Raw genomic sequence first — 22,297 nt, 5'->3', positions numbered from 1 at the left:
ATCAGAGAATATTTGGCCGAGATACAGATCTGAGGGTGCAAAAAAATCTAAATATTATGAAAATCGCCTTTAAAGTTGTCCAAATGAAGTTCTTAGCAATGCATATTACTAATCAAAAATGAAGTTTTGATGTGTTTACGGTAAAAAATGTACAAAATATCTTCATGGAACATGATCTTTACTTAATATCCTAATGATTTTTGGCATAAAAGAAAAATTTATCATTTTGACCCATACAATGTATTTTTGGCTATTGCTACAAATATACCCCAGCGACTTAAGACTGGTTTTGTGGTCCAGAGTCACATATATGGTGCATACATTTGGATAAACTTTAATTCAACTGTTGGAAATGATAGATACGTAGTCATTTATCTGCTTTTTATTTTTGATATAGTATTAATTACTCAAGCTAAAGCCTACAGCCAATTATTTCCAATTTCATTCATATTATTGTGAAACAGTTTTTTTGAGTTGGCAGATGAGAACCTGTGGATGAACATTGGTGAGTATAATTAGAAACCCATGTGAAGTACATATTATGTTACAAGAACCAGTGATAAAGTATTAGGGCCAAAGCAGATGTCTAAACATTCACCAAAAATTGTAAATCATAGATGATACATAGGATTGCTTTGTTTTTGAATACAACTTTTAATTGGTCAAATCATTTTAGAGGTCTTAAATACAAAAAAACATGCAAAACTGTCAAAAAATTACATTCTCTAGTCTAAATCATTCTCTAAATGAATTAATCTCTTCATAGCCTATCTAAAAAAAGTTGTAGCTACTATGTAAACACAGCGAGAATCACCTCAGGATTTGACCGTTTGAATTAATTATTCATTGTGATTATTGTAGGTGTTGGTTTGTATGGTGAAACTACAAACAAATACCGTTTAACTGGATTTACTAGATTCCCAAATTATGTAACTTCATTTTGTTATGGAAGGTTACTTCATTGCTTTTTTGGGAGTGGCACATTTGGTCTAAAAAGCGGTCAAGAATTCAAAAATGGCAATTTTTAGCTATATGTATTTGTATTATAAGTGCCTAACACTGCTATAGAAGCAATTTCAGCCAATTACACGCAATTTCTTCCAAAGCCCCGCCTCCAGATATATGCCAGCCAATCCGATCACAGCAAACGCGAACGCGTTATTGTGATTCGCTAAAAAAACGCGGGCCGCTGCTCTGTATCCAGAGTGTGTGGTAACACAGAGTCAGCTGATTCCTCGCGACAACTGTTTGATTTATATCTGTCAGGTAAAAGGCATATTCTATATATATATATACATATATGTAGTATTAAAAAAATCTCATACATCGCCTTTCTTTAACACTTTACACAGGTTTCAGACATAAATTCTGACTATGTTGTCTCACGTGACTGACGCGGAGGAACTTTGAACATAACTCCACCTCCGCAGCCCTTTAAATGCTCATGCGTGACTTACTCTGAAGTTAAGTATCTGCGGTAAACCACACCAAACGTCCCAACTGAAGTACCAACAACAGACTGCATGATAAAACAGGGCTTACTGTAGAAACCGCTTCCACCAACCCTCATAAAGATGTCTAATTTTGACGAACTTCTGCAACACGCTGGTGACTTCGGGTTGTATCAGAAGAGAATCTCTCTCTTAGGGTCTTTGCCTATTTTGCTACTCGCTTTTGTGCTGATAGGAGTTGTGTTCTTAGGATACACTCCAGACCACTGGTGTAAAACTGCGGGTCTCCAGGAGAAATGCGCTTTCTCAGAGCAGCAGGTCCGCGATCTGACGGTTCCCCGCACGGGGTCGCGCGGCGCGTTCAGTAAATGCTTGAAGTTTGACGCGCTTTGGAACAGGAGCGCGCTTACATGTAATATCTCCCTCGACCGGTCCATTTTCACCAACAGCACACATCTATCCTCTTGTAATGAAGGGTGGACCTTTGATGAGAACCGGAGCACCATTGTAACAGAGGTGAGAGTTGTTATTGTGCCAGCTTTGACTTCAAACTGAAGTGAAAGTAACAAATCATTAACATGCATTTGCTTGCTTAGTATTTGCATGCTTTAAAATGCAACTGATCAGTGTTTCACTAGTGCTGTCAAACGATTAATCACATCAGTTTTTGTTTACATAATATATGTATGTGTACTGTGTATATTTATTATGTAGCCTATATATAAATACACACATGCATGTATATATTTTAGAAAAATATAATTTTTTTATATTAAATTTATTTATATATAATATAGGCTAATTATTATATAATATATATAGCCTAATATTTTTTCTTTTTATTGCAAAACTTGTAGAAACATACAGAAACAGGGAAGCGAGACTTCCAACAAAGTGCAATCATAAAAATAAGAACAGAAAACAAATATTCTGGATTTGTGTGCTTCAAATTATAATATTATACATACAAGTACAAAAATAAACTTACATCCTTTTAGAAAAGTTGTCATAATACATCAAAAAGTTGACTCTTTTTGTTATTTGTAAGTCTAAGAGATGAAACAAGAGAGACCAATTCAACAAGAAAAAGGGGGAAAGACGAGGAAATTTAAGCTATTTTTGTTTATGAATGAAGAATTTTGCATTCAGTATAAGAAAATTAACAACATATTCAGCAGATCATAGCTTTGGATTTTCATAATAAAATTTTTAAATATTTTTAACAATATATACCATATGTGTGTGCGTTTTTATATGTACATAATAAATATACACAGTACACATATGTATATTATGTAAACAAAAACTTATTTTGGATGCGATTAATCGTTTAACAGCACTACTCCTTGACAGTGACTAAATATTGATGAATCTCTTTATGCGTAGTGACATGTAAATACTTCCATGCACATTTTTATTTAGTTTTGCAGTCAGATAATTGTTTAATAACCCTAATCTGAATGTTGTCCTCATGTATCCCAGTTTTCATTGGTTTGTGAAGACTCTTGGCTTGCAGACCTGAACCAGGTATCCTTAGCTGGAGGGTTTTTTATAGGTGCCCTGGTGACTGGATACCTAGCTGACAGGTATTTTCCATCTTTCATGTATCAGCATAGGTGGAGGGTGAACCAACTCCAGGGTAAGGCTCAAAGCAGCCAAATGTACTAAACATCATAAACCCGTTGTTTTAGGCGAGAACCAGACATGGGTGTCATGCAGGCTAATAAAATATGTTTAATGGGACTGAATTTGTATTTAACGTGATTACAATTTAATAAAAGATTAGAAATTGATAATTATAATGTTTCCTTTCCACGGTTATTCAAACAGCGAATAAATTATAGGGATATAGAAAGTGAATTCAGTCAGAGAACACTCGCGCACTCAAAACTGATGAGTTTCAGCGATGGCTCATCGGAACGCCTCTAATTGGCCATTGCATTCCTAAGCTCACCAGAATTGTGTGTGATTGGTTAACGTGCGCAACACTTTAAAAACGCCTAAAATGAAATATGGTGCAACATGAGCAGATCTTAATTTAATGCCACAATCGACACTGTCTACTCATTTTCACTTTGTTAGCAACAGACATAATAGATTTAAATTGTTTGTGCAGGGGCATTGTTGTCCAATTTAGTGGCATTTTTGCCCCAAGTCCCTATAGCCAGGGCAAGCACACGCTCTGCCTATGTGTATCAGCATGTTATATTCAAAGTGCATTAAAAAAATCGAGGTGCATTTGATATCATGACATAAACGCATTCTAGACTAATAATAACATTTTTATTTACAGGTTTGGGAGAAAATCTTGTTTTATTGTGTCAATATTTGGCCTTGCAGTTTCTGGGATATGCATTATTTTTTCACCATATTACCCCCTCCTCCTGTTCTTTCGATGTTTGCAAGGCTTTTTCGCCAAAGGAGCATGGACCGCCATATATGTGTTGGGTGGGTACATAAGATGATATACTATAGCTGTTATTTGTTAAGTACATGAATTAACATCAGAATAGTGCTCTAAATCAGTTAAATACAACTACTTGGTCATTTAAAATATATGAAAAGCAAATACATTGCTTGTAACGTCACCAATCCAGTTTTGAGGTTCAAGTGCTTTAAGCTCCAGAGCTTTAAGATTGCAAACTTGTGTTACGTATATATGTATAGTATTCATGCATTTGCCAGACACTTTTATCCAAAGCAACTTGCATTGCATACAAGTTACGCATTTTATCAGTTCATGCATTCGTTGGGGACCGAACTAATGACCTCGGAGTCACTAGCACTACAGGAATGTGTTTACTTGATATATTTTCCTTTTTCAAAACAGTTATCGAATTCTTTGGATCAAACAACAGGAAATTTGTCTCCGTTATGTCCCGTACTCTGTACTCGTTGGGTTTGGTGCTCCTTCCTGCTCTGGCGTATTACATTCCTTCATGGAAGAACCTACAGCTGGCAATGACTCTACCAACATTCATCTTTCTGGTCTATCACTGGTAATTGCTTGCAATGGAACGATAAGATATTTATGATTGATTTTTAATCACATTTGAAATGAAGGTTCTCTTTAGTCATTTTGCATAAGTTATCGGTATCTTTATATAAGATTCTATCATATATCATTTGCTGGATATGGCAGACATTAATGTTGTAACAGGGTTATTCCAGAGTCTCCCAGATGGTTGCTGTCACAAAGGAAGACAAAAGAAGCTGTAAAAATTGTTGAGAGCATCGCAAAGTGCAATAAAAGATCACTTCCTGAAGACTTTCAAGAGGTAATTAGACTCAGACTATTTATCAAACTCGTTGCTTTAGTTAGTATAATCAATGTTTGTTTGTTTTTACTGCCTTTAAGTCCTTCTGGGAAGTTCCTACATATGAGTTTGGAAGTCAAAATGATATGCATTCAAGATTTAGACATTTTTATATTTATATATATATATATATATATATATATATATACAGTGCCCTCCATTAATATTGGCACCCTTGGTAAATATGAGCAAAGGCGGCTGTGAAAATAAATCTGCATTGTTTATCCTTTTTATCTTTCATTCAAAAAAGTCACAAAATTCCAACCTATCATTGAAGTAAAACAATTGAAAGTGGGGAGAAAATCCTATTGTGAAATAAATTTTTTAACCTAGTCAAAATAACCCAACTGCAGTTGGACTGAGATTATTTGGAATGCACAATGAAAAAACATGATTTCTGAGAACTTAAAAACGGAGTTATCTGTTTTTGCAAATGAACTCTTCATATATATATATATATATATATATAATACGTTTTTACATTACATTACGCATTATTTTTTGCATTAAGTGTGTTATTAATGCTTAAATATTTATTTTTATAATTTACATGCTGCCATAAACAAGTTTGCAGAAGGTTTTTTTTGTTGTGCAAGACTTGTGGCTTTATAAACAGACTAAATTGGTAGTATTTTTAATGAAAATCAACAGTATGCCAAAATGTGTACAAACCAAACTCTATAGTCAACATTCACAATTAAAATCAAATCTTAACACATGATTCTGTATTTGAAATGCCTTCAAGAGCATCCTTTTTTTCCCACTAAAAATAACATTGTGGTGGAACCATACAGATGACCTGGAATTTCCTTTTCGCTCTATTTGTTTCAGTTCACATCAGGGATTAGTGCTTGTTGTGTCTGTGTATAACAATGTGTCTCAAATAAGTCTTCTTCTCCAGTACTCCGAAAAACACTTTTATTATGTATTAAAAAGGAACTATTTTGTATTGATTTTTAGATGGATCTTCTGATAGAAAAACAAGAGGAAATTGTTCGTCCTTCATATAAAGATTTATTTAGGACTCCTAAAATGAGGAAACACACCCTCATCTTGATATATGCATGGTGAGCTTTCTTTATATGTCACTAAATACACCTATTTAACAGTATAAGTATCAAAGTAATCAAAACCACTATTATCTTATTCGATCAAATGCACTATATACGCAGTGAGACGTTTATTGTTTTTGTTGCATCCTCTTGCTGCAGGTTTACCGGTGCAGTGGTGTTCCAGGGTTTGGTGTTACGTTTAGGAATCACAGGAGATAACGTTTTCCTGGATTTTCTCATCTCCGCTGTGGTGGAGCTTCCAACTGGAATTATATTTTATTTCTTAGTTGACCGTATTGGCAGACGCCCTCTCATGGCAACAGTCAATTTTATTGGAGGGGCTGCTTGTTTGGCTGTGCCATTTATTCCACTGAGTAAGCTACATCCCCATGTTTTGCCATTTTTTGAAAATGTTTAAATGTTTCATTTAAAGTGTTCATCAATCTATTTTTCAAGATATTTCATGGCTGAAAAGAACCATTGCGATAATCGGAAGACTGGCTGTTGCTATTGGGAATGAGACTGTGAATTTTGCCAACACAGAACTGTATCCAACACCACTCAGGTATTTATCAGTCTTTTATCAATGAATATGAAACAGAAATTGTGTTAATAATCACATAATCCACTGAAATTAAAGCCAAATATTTGTATTTTGGTCACATTTTAGTTTGGGGACCAATTGTAACAAATAACTAAGACTTTTGCCTCAATGAACTCATAATTTGCTGCTTATTAATAGGTAATAGTTAAGTTTAGGTATGGGTACTAGAATTAAGGGATCTAAAATATGGTCATGCAGAATAAGGTATTAATATGTGCTTCATAAGTACTAATAAACAGCCAATATGCATGGTAATAAGCAACTAGTTAATAGTGAGAATTGGTCCCTAAACCAGTGTTACCATATTTTTTAACACCTCAATACCATCATTGGTTGTCCTGCTGTTGATTTACAAATTTGGGCTTGGTATTTTTCAAAATCCTGTGACCAAAACTTTACACAACTTCTTTTACTTCAGCCTTTTTAGCTATATACATTAAAACTGGCACAGTCCCCATTTCTGATTTGGGTTACTTTACCTTCTATAAGTGAACAGTCTTTAGGTTTTTAATTAAAGGACAATTGAATATCCCACTAATTTGTCTATTAATACCATAGCAATTACTCAAAACACAGCAATACCTTAACAACTACTCACACCACATTAGCAACCACATAGCAATGCATAAACGTTTTCAAACTCAATATATGTATATCTGTAAATATCTATATCTATATATTAATGTTTAAAACAATTAAGATTGCCTTGAAGTTTTGTCTTCCTTTTCTAGATTAGTATTTCTTTATCTAGGGCATTAAATGTTTCTCTTTTTTTAAGTAATTTACTTATTTTTCTTGTGTATTACAGAAACTTAGGCGTATCTGTGTGCTCCTCAGCCAGTGACATTGGGGCAGTTGTTGCTCCGTTTATTCTGTACAGATTAGCTAATATTTGGCAAGAGCTTCCCCTCTTCGTCTATGGTGAGAAGTCATTTTAATTTCAGAAATCGAAACAAATAAATTCCTTGTGTTTCTTATCGACTCATGTCTCTCTCTGTCCCCATACACAGGGGCCATGTCAGTTCTGTACAGTGGACTTGTGATGCTTTTACCAGAAATGAGAGGTGTTGATCTGCCAGAAACTGTGGATGATGTGGAAAATATGAGAAGGTAGGTTCAGTTTTTTGTTTTTAGTTCACAAATAATATAGGTGTTAATTTAAACTGTTAATAATGTCATATGTTCTTTAGCAGGTGCAAACACAAGAAAAAAGATGGGCCTCAGTTTCCTGAAATAAACATTGTTCCAATGAAAGCAGCTGAGAGAACATCCTAGAAAGTATTTCATTTGCAAACAATAAATGTAATCAGAACATTTATGGTTGATAGCATGTCCAGTACTGTAATATTAGCATAATATCATATATGCAATATGCATCCAAAAGGAAAAATGAAAGTAGAGATGCGTTCAGATGATTTTAGACATTTTAAATGACATATTCCCAAACTTTTAATGCTTTATTTGTTGGCTGTTTTTGTTTTGTTCATTAAATGTGTCTCTTCATATTTAATATCCAATGTGTCTATATTTGTTTTCATTGTTCACGTTCTGGGTGATGTAGCCTGTTTTATATTCATGGTCATAACTCACATCCAGCCATCCATGAAACTCACTTTTAATGAAGAAATGCTTTTATTGACACACAATAGTTTATGTTAATTAACGTGTGGTGACCTGTAAATTCTCTTTCATGGTGTTATACGTTAGTGTCTGAGTCTGAACAAAAGGGTAAATTCATTGTATTCCTTATTTTAAGCACATTCAGCAACACCCAATCTAGTCATTCTAGTTCAGCGGAGCATATTTAGTCAGTTTACTGAATATATTGGACAAAAACAATCAGTTTACTATCAAATGGGCTCTAAAGAGTAGAGCATTTCCTTCAAATTAGGCTTGAATGGCCAAATTAGGGCCCTCCGTATTTCGTTCTTTAGTTATTGTAGCCCTTTACATTAGGACATCATGGGAAATGAGGTTAGCCTTTCAACTGCTGTGTGTTAATGGGTCAAACAAACTCGGTCTGAATGTTAAACAGGCTGGAAAAAATCAGTGCCAGGCATTTGACGTGAAAATAACGTGAAGTTTAGTGAGCCTCAGCAGCTCTGACTGATTCATTTTGATACTAAGTTGGTTGATTATTTAAAAAAAAAAAAATCAATATCTGATAAGCTCATCAAGATATGAAGCAAAAACAAAGAAATGCTATTGATTTGGGTCATGATGCTGAGACGAATCCAGAGGAGCGCAGGAGACTTCAGGAAAACATCCGGCAGTGGAACTCAAACCGACTCAGCCTGTTTGAGATCACTGAACCTGATGAGGTGAACGCTTTTCTTTTTAAAGATTAGACTTTTACAAATAGGTTTTGTAATGTTAGAACTACAATTTTACATTTTCAAACTGTTCAGACTGTTCATTAGGAGAAAGAAGTAAAAAATATATATATCATGAATTGCATCAGATAATTTAGCATTTGAAGAATTTGATGCTTCATACTAAGATCTTTGACTTTCGACTAAAGACTTTGGTCTTTTGGCAAATCTGAGCACATTTTGATTAGTCTTTTTCTTTGGAGAAAAATCTGAGAAAAAGGAGAACTAGTATTGCTGTCTTGGATAAATAATTGAGATAAAGAAATTCCATTTGTGATTATTTATTTATCTATTTTTTTCACATTTTTCCATGGAATCTCATTGCTTTCTAAGATAAACAATTGAGATGTTACAGAAATGTATTGCATGCTTTATTTTCTTTATTTAATTTAGGTTGTGTTTCATGTTTTCCATCCTATTGCTGCTGTAGTGTAAAAAACTGAGATATTAAAGAAATTCAATTTATTTATACTTATTTTTCATTTAATTTACTTTGTTTACATTTTCCATTTAATCTAATTGCTGTCTAGGATTCAAAATTGATATATTAAAGAAATTTCATGTTTGGTTTTTATTTTTTTTATTTAGTTTGCATTTAATGTTTCCATTTAATCTCATTGCCGTCTAGCAAAAAAAATAGATATTAGATGTCATGTTTTTTTATTTAATTTAGTTTGAATTTTACATTTTCTATTTAATCTCATTGCTGGTAGGATGAATTGAGATTAAAAAAATATATATTTTTAGCATTGCTTGCTTCTTTCTGTCTTCGCAATTTAATAATCTTTTTTATTCTTTAGGATTCTGTATTTCATGGAGTTATTCGTTTCCACCTCCAAGACCATATTTCAGGGAACTGTGCCACAAAATGCATTTGTATCTCAAGTGCTTCTACCACACAAGAGGTCATTGAAACCCTGCTGGAGAAGTTTCAACACGATGGGACCTCACAGCTTTTCTCATATTCATTGTATGAGGTCTTAAAAAATCAAGGTGACAGCAGGACTGAATTTAACTTGTGTTTGTAGACACGCTTCTGTTCTAAGTCCTTGTCAGAATTGACTTAATGTTCTGTGTTTTCGCCATTTAGAAGAAAGAAAACTGGACCTTTCAGAAAAGCCCTTGGTGGTTCAACTCAACTGGAATAAAGACACAGATGGCAGATTTGTCTTGAGGAATGATAGTTGTGTAACTTTACAGGTGTGTGACGTCCCTGTCATTCTACTAAATCCATGAGTTGTAATATCAAATAAGTAAGTTAAATATAAGAATTTTGGAGTGAACTAAATATATATATATATTTTTTTAGGATGGCTGTTTGGAAAATAAGGAAAAAGTTGGGGTACTTGAAAATTTCAAGAGGACATTATCAAAGAAAGAGAAGAAAAATAAACAGAAGAAAAATGTTTCTAGCAGTCACACGTTAGAGAACAGTGTCTCTGGCAGTAAAACAAACAGGTAGGTAATCACTTTTTTAGTGGACCTAAAAGAGATTTTTGTGCCCAGAAGCCTGTGATGAAAGACTTGTATTCATTAAAGAGAGTTTTTTGAGGTGGAGAGCTGTTCAAATTCAATATAATTCTATATATAAAAACCTAACTGATTTATTGTGACTAAAACCACTAATATATTTTAAAAAGTAAATCAGGCATCTGATGTTTGAGTGTGCAAATATTATAGCAAAAGTTATGTAGACACCATTGAAAATGTCACAGCAATTGTTTTTACTTTAATGTGAACGTGAATTGGTTTGGAGCTCTAAAAGCTGCATGGTGCATAAAAAAATATATATAATAGGAAAAAACGATATTTAGGTGTCTGCGTGTAACAAAACATAATATAACAGCACATTAAAGTGACATTTTTCTCGTATTGTAAATTACAATACAAGTAATCTGTCACTTTAACATGTTCATGTAATAGTTGAAGGTCATAATTAATCAATTCATACTTGACTGCTTTTTTTGGCAAAATTTGGCATTTGCTGAAATCAGTAAATCTTTCCAAATTATTTTCTAAATGTATGCATGCTATACAAAGCTACATTAAGTATACCAATAACATTATATTTTGTATTTAATATTTAGTAAATAATAAGAAGTATATTTTTCTCCTTGTTACAGTGTGACACAAGACTACTTGGAAGTAAAATGGAATCTCCCGCTCAGCATTTCTTTAAAGGAAAAAGGTGCAGTTGTTGATCCTGGCTTAATAAAATCATCCAGTCTGCACAATTATACAGTTCTCTCTGCTCTTAGCTCATTTACATTTTGTCTATGATTTCTGTTTCAGATGAGGATTCATTCTTGCTTGCTGTGATAAATGACATTAACAGCTCCACGATTCACTTTAAGCTCTCGCCCGCGTATGTGTTTTATCTGGTTGGGCGATTTTTAACCAGCCATAAACCTACGCAGACTGAACAGAAAGTCTGCGTGATATTTGACAAGATTGTGCACTTGATTCAAGGCGTCGTTCAGGTAGATCGAAGACTGTAATTAGAAAAATGTGATATACTCCCTGACTTGAAGATTTTATATATCACAAGTTAATTCCCTGATCATTTTCTTGGCTCCTGTGTTTCTCATTTAGAAACAGAGGAACATCGCAGTGGCTCTTGCCTTCTGGATGGCCAACACATCTGAGCTCCTGAACTTCATCAGACGGGACAGAGATCTGTGTCCCATCACGCTCCAGGCTCAAAATACTCTCTCTCAACTTGTGCAGCAGGCTTTCAGGTATGATAAAAGCATGAGTGCATTGTGATGTTTTTGCAGGAAGGGCGATGTATTTTGAGTGTTTAATTAGGCGTTAATGTTTCCTCAGGTACCTGTCACATCGGCTTCAGGTTGATCTTGAAAATCAATTACCTGCATTCTTTGCTGATGTAAAAAAGGAAATGGCTCAGGCAAAAGAAATGGGTAAAATGTTTAGTAACTGCAAAATATTTTCAGTGTTGTCTGTGCAATGGTTCACACTGACTGCTGTGAGAATGCATTTTAATGATCTACTACATCTAATTCAGATTTAGGTGAAAAGAAATCAGTTCCTTACTTTGCATGTCAGTCAGTCAGCACTAACTGCAAAAAATTATTTTCTTAGTGTTTTTGTGGTGTTTTCCAGTACAAATAGCTAAACATTCTTAAATCAAGATATGCTGAATTGAGAAGCATCAGGTCTTGTTTTCTGAAAATTGTATCAAAATTAAGATTATGCTTAAAACAAGAAAAAAATATTGGTCCGTAATGTCAGAAAAATAACATTGTTTTCCCTTTGAATTAAGGTTACTTTTCTAACCCCATTTGCAGATATTTTCTTTTCTTGTTTTAAGCATACTCATTTCATACTCCTTTTTTTTTTTTTTTTTTAGAAAACTTGTTTGTACTGGAGAACAAGACTAAAATACTAAGCAAGAAAATACTTTTTTTTTTTTGATGGATCAGATTTTATGTTTGGATCTATGGGTTCAAACTCACAAATGAGAGTATACTTTTATCATTGTGCATCTGAGCAAAAAAAACAAAAAAAAACTTAGCCTTAAATGATTTTTCTTTCTTTTTTTTTGCTCACCCTCAGGTCATCCAAAATGTAAATGGGTTTGTTTCTTTATGGGAACAGATTTGGAGAAATGTAGCATTACATCGCTCGTTCACCAGTGGATCCTCTGCAGTGAATGGGTGCCGTCAGAATGAGAGTCCAAACAGCTGATAAAAACATCACAATAATCCACAGTCCATCAATTAACATCTTGAGAAGTCAAGAGCTGCGTGTTTGTAAGAAATAAATCCATAGATGTTTTTAACTTCAAGCTGTTGCTTCTTGCTTAAATAAAGTCCTCTATTCATATTGCTTTCTCCAGTGACAAAGTCGTCTTGTCTGAATCAAGAGAGAAATCTGCACAGATCAAGCACTGTTTACAAGTGAAAATAGTCCAAAACAGTTCTATACAAGTATGTTGGTGGATTTTGATGTGAGAGACGACAGGAGATGGGCTTTTTCCACCGGATGAGGCATTATTATAGATTATTTTCTCATATTTAGATCAAAAGCAATGGTTTAAAGTTATCGTTGTAATTATGGACTTTTTTCTAACAAATATGCAGCTGTCACAAGATGTTAACTGATGGACTGGAGTGGTGTGGATTACTTCTGAATTATTGTAATGTAAGTGATTTAAGTAAACAAGTGATGCAATGCTACATTTCTCCAAATCTGTTTCCATGAAGAAACAAACTCATCTACATCTTGGATGGCCTGAGGGTGAGTAAATGTTCAGCAAATGTTCATTTTTGCATGAACTATTCCTTTCAATTGCTTCAGATGATAAAACATCTGGATTAAAGATGGTGTTGTGTGTGTACTGTTGCAAATAAAGAATCTGTTCTGAATTTGCTTCTTAGAAGGCGTCTTGAACTCTCTCATAAAGAGCATGAGTTTGCTCCGAAGGTGTCGGGTCAACCCTGCTCTGAGCATCCAGCTTTTTTCTCAGCTCTTTCACTTCATGGGGGCCTGGGTCTTGAACCGGCTCACCGCGCCGGGATCCACGCTGTGCTCGAACTACTGGGGCAAAACTCTACGGCAGCGTCTGATGCACGTGGAGGCCTGGGCAGAAAGACAAGGGCTGGAGCTGGCCGTTGACTGCCATCTCAGTCGTATAATCCAGGTAGTGTATCTAAAAAGAAGATGATAAGAAATACAGCATGAAAAATGATGTAACTGCTGTTTTGAACAATATTATTTAGATCTTTATCAACATCAAAAGATCTGATCCATCTGTGGTTATTTCCTTAAAAATGTTGCTCCCTTCAGGCGACGATGCTTCTAACCATGACCTCTTACTCTACACGAGACGCCCAGATGATTCAGTCCACATGCTACAAGCTGAACTCGCTACAGCTGAGAGCACTGATGAGCCAATATCACTACAGCCCAAATCAACCCCACTTTTCAGCCGTAAGTGCATGAAGAAAAATGGACGCTCGCCAAAATCAAAACTGCTACAAATTATTTTCTTAAAAAGTATTTTTGTCTTATCATCCAGTACAAATATCTAAACATTCTTACGTAAAGATAGCAAAATGACGTAAGTGTATGTAAAATGTATCAAAATGAAGTGAGTTTAAGCTTAAAACATGAAAACAATATGATAGATATGATCAGAAAAATAAAAGTACACTGTAAAAAAAAAAAAAAATTTAAGGCAACCAGCTTCAGCAGATTTTTGAGTTTGCTCAACTTATTTTTGTGGGAGATTCTCAAATTTTAGTTGTATAAACTTAAAACAACAAGTTGAGAAAACTCAAAAATCTGCTGAAGCTGGTTGCCTTAAAATTTTAAGTTGGCTCAACTTTTTATTTATTTTTTATTTTTTACAGTGTATGCTCCAAAAAATAAACTTGTTTTCCCCGAGTTAAATTTACTGCAAACATTTTTCATAATATTTAACTTAATATTTTTGTCTTTTGTCCAGTAAAAATATCTAAACATTCTAAAATCAAGAAACATTAACTTGAAAGGCAATGTATTAATGAAGATAACTGTCTTGTTTTCTAAAATTTAAACTTAAAAATTTAAACTTAAAAGAAAATTATTTTTTTTTAAAAATGCTGTTTTTCCTATTTTTCGTACCCCATTGGCAGATGATTTTTCTTGTTTTAGGCTTAAACATTTTAACACAATTTAATTATTATTATTTTTTTTTTTTGAAAACAATGTTTAGACAATGTTTTTGTCTTATTTTCCAGAACAAATATCTAAACATTCTTGAATCTACATACATTAACTTGAGAAACAAAACGACTTAAGATAAAGTCTTGTTTTCTGAAAAATGTATAAAAATCAAGAGCGTTTACCTTAAAAAAAGGAAATATTTGATCAGAAAAGTAAACTTGTTTTCCCTTTGAATCAAGTTTATTTTCTTACCCCATTGGCAGATATTTTATTCTCATTTAAGCTTAACTCGCTTCATTTTGATACATTTTTCAGAGAACAAGACTTATAGTTTCTTAAGTAAATGTATCTTGATTTAAGAATGTTTAGATATTTGTGCTGAAAAAAACGACAATAATACTGAGGAAGAAAATCATATTTTGCAGTGTAGGCATAATTGTTCTGTAGCCCCCAATGAAAGATGGTGTCTACTTAGAGTTTGTCATTCATAGGCACTGACAGAGCGTGTAGCTGCTTTGGCAGAAACCACAACAGATGTTCTGAGAGGAGAGGGTGGAGAAATCCGACTGGAAGAAGAAATGGACCTTCACCTGCCTTTCCTGTTGCCTGAGGACGGATATTCAAGTGATTCCATGCGTGGCATTCCTAAGGGATTTCAGGAGTTTTTAGAGCCCATCTGTCGCAAAGGTACTATAGCATTATCTGTTCCTCAATATATAGACTTAAAATCAATAGTTAAAGATACATATATCTGTAATTCTCTAGGTCTCTGTAAATTAATTCCCCATTCCAACTGCGTTGGGACTTGGATCATTTTCATTAGCCCATCGGATCACTCCGCAAAGGGTTCAACTTGGGTATGTTGCTAATTTACAGATGAAATTAAAGTTTACATTTAGTCATTTTAGTCATTTTGCAGACGCAAAGTCATTAATTCCCATAAAACAGCCAAGAGTTAACACTATATGAAGTAGTAATGAAACCCGTCCTCATCCATCATGCACTTCTGGACTACGGAGAAGCTGTTAATTTTACTGAAGCTTTCTGAATTCATTCTCTTTATACACTCATTATAATTAAGCAGACATGTTTTAACACTGAACACAACCGTGATTTTATTTTGTCAATACAGACACCTGAACCAGTGAAAATAACTCTAAAGAAACCTTTGCATGGGGGAATGGGAGTGAGCATTGTAGCTGCCAAGGTACGGTTTCATTTAGTTAACATGAACTTACAATGAAGAATACTTCTACAGCATTTAGTAGTCTTAGGTGAATTTCAACATTTAATTCATTTTTAAAATCAAAAGTTGTTTTACTATTGTTTAATGCACTGTCAACTATCAAACAAATAATGAACAACTGTATTTGTGACTAACATTAATAAAGATGAATAAATGCTGCAAGAAATACACCACTAATTTTTAGTTTATGTTAACTTATACATTAACAAATTAGACCTTGTTGTAAAGTGTTAGCGTAATTTTATAATGATACAGTTTCAGAACTTATTTTGCTTTGATCAAAATGATTTATTATATCTTTTAGGGGGCTGGACAGGATAAGCTTGGCATTTTTATCAAATCAATCGTCCAGGGAGGAGCAGCAAATGTGGTCAGTATCATTGCACAAATAACAAAAGTCATAATGTGCCTGTTTGCATCATATTATACACTGTTGTTTATTGATGAAGGACGGCAGACTGAATCCAGGAGATCAGTTACTGAGTGTGGATGGCAAAAGTCTTGTGGGAGTGTCACAGGAAAGGTGAAATAATCTTAATCTAATTTAGTCATTTCGTGTTTTTGAGCCTCTTATGTGTGTGGAAGGCATGACTAGATCTGTTGCATGTTTGGAAGTAAAACTGATTTTATTGATCCTATTCAGGGCTGCAGAGATAATGATGCACACTGGGTCGGTCGTATCACTGGAAATTGTCAAGTCAGCAGCTATATATTATGGTTTTGAGGGAGTATTTACCCAGTCGCCACAAACAACCTGTAAAGGTAGTGAATGCTGAGCACACAACATTATAATACGCATTGCACTGCACTACAAAAATGATTTTTTTTAGTATCCAGTACAAATATCTAATTATTCTTAAATCAAGATAAATTAGCTTGAGAAGCAAAATGACAATATATTAAGTCTTGTTTTCTGAAAAATGGATCAAAATGAAGTGAAATTAAACTAAAATATCTGCTAATGCAATAAGAAAAATAAACTTGTTTTCCATTTGAATTAAGTTTATTTTTCTTACCCCACTGGCAGATATTTTGCTCCTTTTTAAAAAATGTTTATTTATTCCTTTATTTAACCAGGGGGGGTCACTCATATTGATAGGCTACTATAGTCTCTTTTTCAAATGGTCCCTGGCCAAGAAAGGCAACACTTAAAATTAAAAAATAATAATAGAGAAAGAGTTCATGTGTTTTGATTTTAGAATGTTTAGATATTTGCGCTGGAAAACAAAACAAAATAATGAGTAAGAAAATCCTATTTTGCAGTGTGAACCTTCTGAAATACTTAAATTCACTCAATATTTGTATAGCCGATATATCATCTATGGCTTTGATCATATGCATGCTTGTTTCACATTTGTTAGATCCTGATAACGTTGGACCATCCAAGCAGAAGTCCAGTGTCTCTGATCTTCACGATAGTGCCGAACCATCTGTTTCTGGTCCATCAAGACCATTAGAAACCTTCAGAAACCAGCACACAATCAGCAGAGTGAACACTAAACAAAACCAGAAATGGCTCAAGCAGAAACTGGATTATCGTTCCAATCCCAACCTGGCATGTGAGTGTTTATCTACACCTCGTTTTTTGTTTGTTTATGGTTTAAGCTCTTTTTAATTCAATCTCCATCAGATAACCAGGAAATGCCTGCTGATTCAGTTCCTCCTGAAAAAATGACATTATCCTTCTCCATTGAAAATCTAATGGATTCTGTAAGTACAGACCAGTGTTTTTTGTTTATTAAGATAATCACCTTTATGAACATTCCCATGTTGTTTTTTACTATTGACCTCATTATTTCACTTGTCACCCCAGGGGAAACAAAGAAACGCTCTTTCAAATGCTCAGGCTCTTCACAGAGAATATCTGACCCTGCCAACATCCAAACCGCACAGCAATAAAACACCAAGAACTATCGAACATCCTCCACATATTGCTCCATTCTCCAGGGATCAGCAAAAGATCAACTTTATGGTATTTGTGTGTTGCATTTCCTGTCTTTGTTCTCTCTGTTTTATTGCCGTGTTTGATAGTTTTGCTTCCATAAGCTTTGCATGAGTCTGTTTGAAAGCAGAATCACCTGCCAAATAGGGGAAGCCGGGGTTAGTTGTCACACATTTTACTCCACTGAATATATCTCAAGGTTTCTCAAGACAAACATTTAAGTCTTGACAGAAAAAAGCTTGTGAACGCGTCCATCGCCCTTAAAATCTGGAAATGGTACACTGTAAAAAGTGATGAGCTGACTTAACTTAAAAATATTGAGGAAACCCGTTGCCTTAAAATTTTTAAGTAAATAATCATTTAAAAAATAAGTTATTTGAATTGTCAAGTTCACTTAACTTTAAAAAAAAATTTACTTAATAATTTTAAGGCAACAGGTTTCCTCAATTTTTTTAAGTTAAGTCAACTTTCACTTTTTACAGTGTAATAAAAAGATTTATACAAAAACATTTTTTTTTGCCTATATTAATACTTATTATTATCAGGGTGCGATTTGTTAAAAATCAGAGGGGGGATATGTGAACAAGAATGTAATCATTCAAATTTTAATGTTTAAATTTAGAATATAAATGTACAAACAGTGTGATTCATATAAAATGAACAGTAAAGTACAGAGAATAATGGTTTAAAGTGAATTAACTAAATGAAATGCATTTCTAACAGCTTATTGACTATAAATGTATTCATAATATTTACAGGCCCCATGGAGCATCTTGACAAATTTGTATTTTTTTCATTCCATCTTAGTCTAGGATAAGACTAAGATCACATTTTATCTAAAAAATATATATTAAATGGTGTTATACATTTTCTTTTTATTGTATGCCTGTGTGTGTGTGTGTGTGTGTATATGAACAAATTCTAATGCATCTCATAGAAACAGGCACTTTCTCAAGACAATCTCTGGAGTGAAGAGAAAGGAGGTCCTCTAGAGGACAGACCGAGGTATTTAAAGAAGCAGGCAGATCTGAGCAAATGGAACAGCATTGCAACCATAAGCCCAATGGATTCCAGTTTATCCAGCCTGGGACACAGAAACGGACTCTGGAAGATCCCGACAACCACCCAGTCCATGCCTCTATCGCAGCCGAAACGAATGGACGTCCCATATACACCACAAGCCAACAGTCTTTCATTCAGCACGTTCCGCCAGCCTGTGGAGACCCAAATTACGTCTCCAGCACACCATCGGTATCAAAAACAGAGCAATGCATCACCGTCTCACAGACCACAGCAGGTTCTCAAGAAAAAAACAGTCGTCTTCCAATCATCTACGCAGACATTGCAGAAGAGCTCAGCCTCTTGTCTAAGTGCGAACCCTCAGCAGAAAGGGCCCGATAAGATCAAAAAGCTCTCTGTTGGAGATTCATGGAAGCGGGATGCTCAGGATGAGCAACAGACTGCAGACCTGCTGCAACAGGAAGTGCAACAGCTGCAGGCCAAAGTGCAGAGCAGCATAGAGGAGAGCGAACGTCTGCGCAGACTCTCTCTAGAGCTGCAGTTCCAGAAGAGACTGGAGGAGTTCCAGCAGAACGGTGATGAGGACGATGATTATGAGAGTGATTCGGGGGCAGAACGGACGTGGTTTCAGACAGGAAGTGATGTAGTGGTGAGTTGTTAAGTGTGCACTGAAACCTCACAATGATCACTTGTATGCATGAGCTTTTATAAATCATTTTGTCATTCTAGCAGAAATGTGAAAACACTGAAACACCTGCTGACCAGCAAAAGGAAAGCCCCTTTACTAAAGAACCCAGTTTGAAGGGTACTCGATGATTTTTCATAATCAATCGCTGATTAATATTATCTCAGACTTGATCAATTTGTCTAACGTTGATTTGTGGAACTGCAGATGGAGTCAAATGTGAATCTACAGGACATGACAAAATGTCATCTGAGAAGTTCTGTTCTGGGTGAGTCTCAACTATGAATGCATGCTTCTTTACACCAGTTCTGTTTTTTAACTCTCCAAAATACGGAAGAGTGGGGTTTGTTATCAAATTTTTACTTCAGCCTATACTAAGTTTATTTGAAATGGTATTTTAATGGCTTTTCAGCTCAATTTAACTACATAAGCAATTATGAAGCACAAAAATGGTTAATGGATTAGCCAATAAATAATGGCCAATAAATCCTGTAATGAATTCTATATTATAATATTTTCATAATTTATGTTTTAATGTAATATATATATACAGTCATGGCCAAAAACGTCAGCACCCTTGGTAAATATGATCAAAGAAGGCTGTGAAAATTAATCTGCATTGTTAATCCTTTTGATCTTTTATTAAAAAAATTCACAAAAATCTAACCTTTCATTGGATAATAAGAATTTAAAATATCATTATGAAATAAATGTTTTTCTCTAATACACATTGGCCACAATTAACGGCACCCTTTTATTCAATACTTTTTGAAACCTCCATTTGCCAGTTTAACAGCTCTAAATGTTCTCCTATAATGCCTGATGAGGTTAGAGACACCTGACAAGAGATCAGAGACCATTCCTTCATCCAGAATCACTCCAGACCCTTTAGATTCACAGCTCCATGTCGCTGCTTCTTCTCTTCAGTTCACTCATTTTCTACAGGGTTCAGGTCAGAGGACTGGAATGGCCAGCAGAAGCTTGGTTTTGTGCTCAGGGACCCATTTTTGTGTTGTTTTTGAGGTTTGTGTTTGGATTATTGTACGGTTGGAAGATCCAAACATGGCCCATTATAAGATTTCTAACAGAGTCAGTCACTTATTGATTTTTTATCTGTTGGTATTTGATAGAATCAGTGATGCCATGTGTCTAAACAAGATGTCCAGGACCTCCAGCAGAAATATAGGCCCACAACATCAAAAATACAGCAGTATATTTCATTGTACACATGGGGTACTTTTTATCCCTGTGTTCACCAAACCCGTCTTGAGTGTTTGCTGCTAAAAAACTCATTTTTTAGTTTCATCTGACCATAGAAGTCAGTCCCATTTGAAGTTCCAGTCGTGTCTGATAACTGAATATGCTGGAGTTTGTTTTTGGATGAGCGAGGAGAATTATTCTTGAAACCCTCCCGAACAACATGTGGTGATGTAGGTGCTGTTTGACAATTATTTTTAAAGGTTTTCTGACCCCGAGACTCAACTATTTTCTGCAATTCTCCAGTTGTGGTCCTTGGAGAGTCTTTAGCCGCTCAAACTCTCCTCCTCCCCGTGTATTAGGACGATATAGACACACGTCCTCTTCCAGGCAGATTCATAACATTTTATGTTGATTGGAAATTCTTAATTATTGCCCTGATGGTGGAAATGGCAATATGCTCTAGCTCTTTTCTTAAAGCCACTTCACTAATTTGTGAAGCTCAATTATCTTTTGCTGCACATCAGAAATATATTCTTTGTTTTTTCTCATTGTGATGGATGATTAAGGGAATTTGGGCCTATTTATATTTCTGTGAAACAGGAAGCCATGACTGGATAATTTCATGTTCATAATCACCCTGGAGTGCTCAAAATTGTGAATATAAATGGGAATATACTTCAAAGATATTTTACTCATAAGAATTTCTAGGGGTGCCAATAATTGTGTCCAACGTGTATTTGAGAAAAACATTTATTTCATAATGATATTTCCCCCCATTTTAAATTCTTATTATCCAATGAAAAGTTAGATTTTTGTGATTTAAAAAAAAAAAAAAGATCAAAAGGATTAACAATGCAGATTAATTTTCACAGCCTTCTTTGATCATATTTACCAAGGGTGCTGATATTTTTGGCCATGACTGTATATATAAATCGAAGGCACCTGTCATAAAGCTAAAGGGCTGCTGCAATATTATTATTGTAGAACCTAGTTCAATTCTGTCTTATATTTATTATATTGCTCTGTTGTCTTAATGTATGTTGGTGTTTTGTTGCGTTTACTTGTTACCCATAAGTTATATAAAATATATGATGGTTTTGGAATTTTAATCTGGAGAACGGAATTAACAAAAATTCATCAATTTAAATGATTGTAATCTTAAAATTACTATTCTAACATGGCCTTTGTGAGAACTTTTCTGTTTCACATATTGGATGTTTAGAGGAACCTGTAGTATTTAATTGTAATCAGGTTATTGCTTTGTGTATATATATATTCTTACAGTGAAGTAGATCACAAAAGATTCAAAGCACGACGATCCCCAGAGAATCTGACCTTTAAGGAGCGTCAGCAGCTGTTTTCTTTGGCAATGGTCTCTTCAAGTAAAGTCAAAGTGTCCTGATGAAAAGGCAAGCCTCAGACACTGTCAATCATTCGGACAATAGTGTCTTAAAGGATAAACAAGGCGGAATATTTCATGATTTATTTCTAGACCCTCCTAAACTGCATGCAAGCTGTAAAATTGTATACACATAAGGTAAATTCATATAAACTGAGCCACTTTTTCATTTCTGTGACTAAAGATGACCCACTTTATCTGAATTCACCAGTGTTTTTCACATAGTGTCATAAAAAATATACTCCAGGAATGTATTCATATTGGAAACAGGGATGTTGTAGTGACTTTACCAGATGTTTAGGTGATAGCAATTTATACATCCTTTAAGTCTTCAAAAAT

General features: G+C 34.5%; 2 protein-coding genes across 3 annotated transcripts; both read left to right on the top strand.

Moving 5' to 3' along the window:
* Nucleotides 1-676: 676 nt before the first annotated feature.
* On the top strand, nt 677-7,927 carry slc22a3 (solute carrier family 22 member 3). 2 transcript variants are annotated; one of them, XM_058749864.1, is made up of 12 exons: nt 677-1,266; nt 1,353-1,967; nt 2,934-3,037; nt 3,745-3,899; nt 4,282-4,450; nt 4,612-4,729; nt 5,729-5,835; nt 5,980-6,194; nt 6,277-6,385; nt 7,233-7,345; nt 7,435-7,534; nt 7,618-7,927. In XM_058749864.1, exons 2-12 carry the CDS (start codon nt 1,575-1,577, stop codon nt 7,697-7,699), a joined length of 1,665 nt encoding a protein of 554 aa, XP_058605847.1. In that variant the 5' UTR covers nt 677-1,266; nt 1,353-1,574; the 3' UTR covers nt 7,700-7,927. The 2 variants fall into 2 exon arrangements, with proteins under 2 accessions (XP_058605847.1, XP_058605846.1); XM_058749863.1 differs by having other exon boundaries at nt 679-1,266; nt 7,615-7,926.
* A 677-nt stretch (nt 7,928-8,604) lies between these two features.
* Nucleotides 8,605-22,293, top strand: LOC131523532 (afadin). Its single transcript, XM_058749991.1, has 23 exons — nt 8,605-8,745; nt 9,597-9,789; nt 9,887-9,996; nt 10,106-10,254; nt 10,920-10,984; nt 11,089-11,276; nt 11,389-11,534; nt 11,623-11,717; nt 13,197-13,459; nt 13,606-13,749; nt 14,958-15,153; nt 15,232-15,323; nt 15,599-15,673; nt 16,017-16,082; nt 16,162-16,235; nt 16,356-16,474; nt 17,074-17,271; nt 17,343-17,422; nt 17,526-17,684; nt 18,592-19,323; nt 19,404-19,479; nt 19,567-19,627; nt 21,844-22,293. Exons 1-23 carry the CDS (start codon nt 8,605-8,607, stop codon nt 21,959-21,961), a joined length of 3,540 nt encoding a protein of 1,179 aa, XP_058605974.1. The 3' UTR covers nt 21,962-22,293.
* Nucleotides 22,294-22,297: the final 4 nt, after the last annotated feature.

Source organism: Onychostoma macrolepis, chromosome 17 (genome assembly GCF_012432095.1).
Source record: "Onychostoma macrolepis isolate SWU-2019 chromosome 17, ASM1243209v1, whole genome shotgun sequence".
Classification (NCBI taxonomy): Eukaryota; Metazoa; Chordata; class Actinopteri; order Cypriniformes; family Cyprinidae; genus Onychostoma; species Onychostoma macrolepis.
Note: the sequence above shows the minus strand (reverse complement) of the source record. Positions and strands in the feature narration are given on the sequence as shown.